At 42.8% G+C, this 6,000-nt stretch overlaps 1 protein-coding gene across 1 annotated transcript in view; it reads left to right on the forward strand.

Moving 5' to 3' along the window:
• The window catches only part of fnbp1a (formin binding protein 1a), a gene marked incomplete at its 3' end in the record, with an annotated part of 88,468 nt that extends 84,251 nt beyond the window's left edge, over positions 1-4,217 (forward strand). The window contains exons 15-17 of the mRNA XM_084309308.1: positions 550-692; positions 3,593-3,729; positions 4,039-4,217. Coding sequence (XP_084165434.1) covers positions 550-692; positions 3,593-3,729; positions 4,039-4,217 — 459 coding nt within the window. The remainder of the gene's footprint in view (positions 1-549; positions 693-3,592; positions 3,730-4,038) is intronic.
• Between the last annotated feature and the right edge of the window lie 1,783 nt (positions 4,218-6,000).

The following is a 6,000-nucleotide window of genomic DNA, read 5'->3' on the forward strand; positions in this document are numbered from 1 at the left end:
CAAAAAAAAAGGCCAACTCCCTTCTTCACAGATCCCATTATACCATTCTGAATTATGTTTTTGTGCTTCATTTTTCTAGAGGGGGCTTTTGAAATGTAAAATAATAGACCTAAAATGCTGATAATAAATCATATTCAGCCTATGGATTTTCATGAATACCCCCATGAGCAATAGGATAGGATACCCCCCAATTGAGTCTAGACACTGGTGGTGGTGATAGTGTCTAACTGAAGAGTTCCTCCTCCCTCTGAGACTAGACTTCTGATTGGTTTGCTGAAATGGCGAAAATTGGGGCAGACTCTGATAGGATAAATGAAAAGAATGCAGAATGAATTAACCACTGGTAGTCTTCCTGGCTGAACTTACATTCATGAAACTCACATGTCTGTTCCTCTGTCTGTCTGTCTGTCTGTCTGTCTGTCTGTCTGTCTGTCTGTCTGTCTGTCTGTCTGTCTGTCTGTCTGTCTGTCTGTCTGTCTGTCTGTCTGTCTGTCTGTCTGTCTGGTTGTCTGTCTGTCTGTCTGTCTGTCTGTCTGTCTGTTTGTTCAGGGCTGGCTCGCAGAGGCTGAGAGCAGACTAACAGAGCAGGACGGCCGGCGGCAGAGTGGAGGTTGTGGGTTTGATTCCCAGGCTACAACACCAGGTAGCAGCAGTCTCAACCAGCTTGACAATATAAACCACCACAGAGAGAGGTAACTATATCTATCTATCTATCTATCTATCTGTCTATCTGTCTGTCTATCTATCTATCTATCTATCTATCTATCTATCTATCTATCTATCTATCTATCTATCTATCTGTCTGTCTGTCTGTCTGTCTGTCTGTCTGTCTGTCTGTCTGTCTGTCTGTCTGTCTGTCTGTCTGTCTGTCTGTCTGTCTGTCTGTCTGTCTGTCTGTCTGTCTGTCTGTCTGTCTGTCTGTCTGTCTGTCTGTCTGTCTGTCTGTCTGTCTGTCTGTCTGTCTGTCTGTCTGTCTGTCTGTCTGTCTGTCTGTCTGTCTGTCTGTCTGTCTGTCTGTCTGTCTGTCTGTCTGTCTGTCTGTCTGTCTGTCTGTCTGTCTGTCTGTCTGTCTGTCTGTCTGTCTGTCTGTCTGTCTGTCTGTCTGTCTGTCTGTCTGTCTGTCTGTCTGTCTGTCTGTCTGTCTGTCTGTCTGTCTGTCTGTCTGTCTGTCTGTCTGTCTGTCTGTCTGTCTGTCTGTCTGTCTGTCTGTCTGTCTGTCTGTCTGTCTGTCTGTCTGTCTGTCTGTCTGTCTGTCTGTCTGTCTGTCTGTCTGTCTGTCTGTCTGTCTGTCTGTCTGTCTGTCTGTCTGTCTGTCTGTCTGTCTGTCTGTCTGTCTGTCTGTCTGTCTGTCTGTCTGTCTGTCTGTCTGTCTGTCTGTCTGTCTGTCTGTCTGTCTGTCTGTCTGTCTGTCTGTCTGTCTGTCTGTCTGTCTGTCTGTCTGTCTGTCTGTCTGTCTGTCTGTCTGTCTGTCTGTCTGTCTGTCTGTCTGTCTGTCTGTCTGTCTGTCTGTCTGTCTGTCTGTCTGTCTGTCTGTCTGTCTGTCTGTCTGTCTGTCTGTCTGTCTGTCTGTCTGTCTGTCTGTCTGTCTGTCTGTCTGTCTGTCTGTCTGTCTGTCTGTCTGTCTGTCTGTCTGTCTGTCTGTCTGTCTGTCTGTCTGTCTGTCTGTCTGTCTGTCTGTCTGTCTGTCTGTCTGTCTGTCTGTCTGTCTGTCTGTCTGTCTGTCTGTCTGTCTGTCTGTCTGTCTGTCTGTCTGTCTGTCTGTCTGTCTGTCTGTCTGTCTGTCTGTCTGTCTGTCTGTCTGTCTGTCTGTCTGTCTGTCTGTCTGTCTGTCTGTCTGTCTGTCTGTCTGTCTGTCTGTCTGTCTGTCTGTCTGTCTGTCTGTCTGTCTGTCTGTCTGTCTGTCTGTCTGTCTGTCTGTCTGTCTGTCTGTCTGTCTGTCTGTCTGTCTGTCTGTCTGTCTGTCTGTCTGTCTGTCTGTCTGTCTGTCTGTCTGTCTGTCTGTCTGTCTGTCTGTCTGTCTGTCTGTCTGTCTGTCTGTCTGTCTGTCTGTCTGTCTGTCTGTCTGTCTGTCTGTCTGTCTGTCTGTCTGTCTGTCTGTCTGTCTGTCTGTCTGTCTGTCTGTCTGTCTGTCTGTCTGTCTGTCTGTCTGTCTGTCTGTCTGTCTGTCTGTCTGTCTGTCTGTCTGTCTGTCTGTCTGTCTGTCTGTCTGTCTGTCTGTCTGTCTGTCTGTCTGTCTGTCTGTCTGTCTGTCTGTCTGTCTGTCTGTCTGTCTGTCTGTCTGTCTGTCTGTCTGTCTGTCTGTCTGTCTGTCTGTCTGTCTGTCTGTCTGTCTGTCTGTCTGTCTGTCTGTCTGTCTGTCTGTCTGTCTGTCTGTCTGTCTGTCTGTCTGTCTGTCTGTCTGTCTGTCTGTCTGTCTGTCTGTCTGTCTGTCTGTCTGTCTGTCTGTCTGTCTGTCTGTCTGTCTGTCTGTCTGTCTGTCTGTCTGTCTGTCTGTCTGTCTGTCTGTCTGTCTGTCTGTCTGTCTGTCTGTCTGTCTGTCTGTCTGTCTGTCTGTCTGTCTGTCTGTCTGTCTGTCTGTCTGTCTGTCTGTCTGTCTGTCTGTCTGTCTGTCTGTCTGTCTGTCTGTCTGTCTGTCTGTCTGTCTGTCTGTCTGTCTGTCTGTCTGTCTGTCTGTCTGTCTGTCTGTCTGTCTGTCTGTCTGTCTGTCTGTCTGTCTGTCTGTCTGTCTGTCTGTCTATTATGTATTGAAGTGTAGGGGGTGGTGCAAACATAGACCAATGAAAGCAGATCTCCCCACATCATTCATATTACACTATTACACACGATTAACCACTATTCCATAGTAAGGCAAATATGGGGTCACCAACATCAATGGGATTCTTCCACTTTGGGTCATGAACGTGCACCCCACATTTTGAAAGATTTGGATGAAAGGTGTTACTGTAAGAGACACACTAATGTGCAAATTGAACATTTGGCCTGATGGTGGTACCAAATAATAATAATAATAATAATAATACATACATTTTGTATAGCGCTTTTCCGAATGCTGAAAGACACTTTACAGAGCAAAATAAACAATACAGTTTTAGTAGAAAAAATGAAAATAAAAAATAAAGACCCTAAGGTTGCAGAACCTTGAAATCTGAAAAGATTTGAATGCAAGTTATTCAAGAAAGCTTTAAGTTTGGCCTGATGGTGGCACTAGAGGAAACGTCATGCACTAAAGATTTTAATGAAAGTGTTTATGTTCTATATATCCTAAGTGCTGTTTTACTGGCTGCCTTTGTGGAACTGCCTAAAAACGTTAGAAACTTGTTACATTCACCCACACAAGGGCTGAGGACTCCCCCCGCCCACCCCTCTCTCTCTCACACACACTCTCCCAGCTCTCTTTCCCCCTTGCCCCTTCCTCATCTCTCTCACCCCCCCCCCCTATCTCTCTCTCTCTCTCTCTCTCTCTCTCTCTCTCTCTCTCTCTCTCTCTCTCTCTCTCTCTCTCTCTCTCTCTCTCTGTCTCTGTGTCCTAGTCCTGATGGAAGTCTCTCTCTCTCTCTAGTCCTGATGGAAGTCTCTCTATCTTTCTCTCTAGTCCTGATGGTAGTTATACAGAGGATCACAGTACAGAGCAGAATGTCAAGTCTCTGAGTGCCGACTTTGATGATGACTTTGATGAGGAAGAGCCGCTACAGAGCATCGGAACCTGCAAGTCACTGTACCCCTTCCAAGGTACCATTCTGTTCTGTTTTGTTCTATTCTACTACTCTGTTCTGTTTGGTTCTGGTCTACTCTGTTCTGTTTTCTCTGTTCTGTTCTACTCTGTTCTGTTTTCTCTGTTCTGTTCTACTCTGTTCTGTTTTTCTGTTATATTCTGTTCTGTCTGTTCTACTTTGTTCTGTTCTACTATGTTCTGTTTTGCTCTGTTCTGTTCTATTCTATTATTTTCTGTTTTGTTCTACTTTGTTCTGTTCTGTTCTGTTCTGTTCTGTTCTGTTTTGCTCTGTCCTGTTAGGTGAGGCCACTATATTCTGTTTTCAGGTCAAAATGAGGGGACTATTTCCATGGTGGAAGGGGAACTACTTTCTGTGGTGGAAGAGGACAAAGGTGACGGTTGGACCAGAGTACGACGCAACCAGGAGGAGGAGGGATACGTCCCCACGTCCTACATCAAAGTCTTCCTGGACAGCAGCGCTAAAGGTGCTATGACCTACATATGAACTATAATATGACCTACATATGAAACTCTTCGTATAAACCTAAATATGGTCTACTATATGACCTGCATTATGAACTACATTTGACATACATACGAAATGCTTATGACATAACTTTAAACTCCATGACCTACAGGCAGCGCATGTGACTTGGATGACCGACACATGATCTCCTGATGAAGCTCTAGGTCTGACCTTTGACCTACAGTACATATCAACTTTGACCTCTTTGTGAAGTTCATTTGACCTTGTCACCGCCTACATAAGACCTTCCTCTGAACATATGATCTCTGACCTCAATATGAACTGCTTATGAACTCATTAGGACCTGTTTATGACGTCCATATGAACTCATAACTTCATGTAACAACTCTGTTGAGAAACCAACGTAGTCCAGCGGAGCCACGGTGTGAATATGATGTCTGTTCTGCTCCAACGTGAAATCATTTCAAATCCATCGGATTTATTGACATGATGAAATGTCTGATTTATTGACATGATGTAATGTCTGATTTATTGACATGATGTAATGTCTGATTTATTGACATGATATAATGTCTGATTTATTGACATGATGTAATGTCTGATTTATTGACATGATGTAATGTCTGATTTATTGACATGATGTAATGTCTGATTTATTGACATGATGTAATGTCTGATTTATGGACATAATGTAATTTCCTTTTATGTAATTTTTGTCTGAGACGTACGCCCCGTCCATGTGGTTCTCGAAAACTCCTTTTTCATCCTAGCTTATTATTCAAGCTAGTGTTTCTATTATTCAAGCTAGAGTTTTTTATTATCCACGTTAGCATTCATGTGTCAAAGTTATTGACCTACCCAGATCAAAGTCAGGATAAACTCTGTAACAATCACAAAATAAACAGTTCTAAACACTTGTGGTCAAAACAACCGTTATGGGTTTTATAATGCTGGTATAGCATTTTCTTTTTGCTAATGACATTTTCTTTTTGTATAGCTAATGATTTATTTTCTTTTGGTATAGCTAATGAAGCTGTTGTTTTTTGGTATAGCAAATGCATTTTCTTTGTATAGCTAATGAAGGTTTTCTTTACATAGCTAATGAAGGGTATTTTGGTATAGCTAATGAAGTCTTTTTTTGGTATAGTGAATGAAGGTTTTTTTTGTATAGCTAATGATGTTTTATTTGGTATTGCTAATGAAAGTTTTCTTTTTTGGTATAGCTAATGAAGGTTTTTTTGGTATAGCTAATGACATTTTCTTTAGTATAGCTAATGATGTTTTCTTTACCTCTCTGATAAAATACAAGGATGTTTAAAATGCCCATTTTCCCTCCATGTTGGAAGAAACAATGTTTGCTATATTTGTTATATCGTCTAACTAGATTGAATATCCAGTCAGACAGTTTGTTCAATGTGCCTCATCCGCTGAACATCACAGGGTGGACGCAACATGGGAGATGCAGGAGCCACACATGGTAGTCTCTCTCTCTCTCTCTCTCTCTCTCTCTCTCTCTCTCTCTCTCTCTCTCTCTCTCTCTCTCTCTCTCTCTCTCTCTCACTCTCTCTCTCTCTCTACCAAAGACAGCTAACAGACAGTGAGTGGCCTAGACATTAGATATGGCCTACCTGGTAACATTACTAGACATTAGATATGGCCTACCTGGTAACATTACTATATTAGATATGGTCTACCTGGTAACATTACTAGACATTAGATATGGTCTACCTGGTAACATTACTAGACATTAGATATGGTCTACCTGGTAACATTACTAGACATTAGATATGACCTACCTGGT

Source organism: Notolepis coatsorum, assembly GCF_963971535.1.
Source record: "Notolepis coatsorum genome assembly, chromosome: 2".
Lineage (NCBI taxonomy): Eukaryota > Metazoa > Chordata > Actinopteri > Aulopiformes > Paralepididae > Notolepis > Notolepis coatsorum.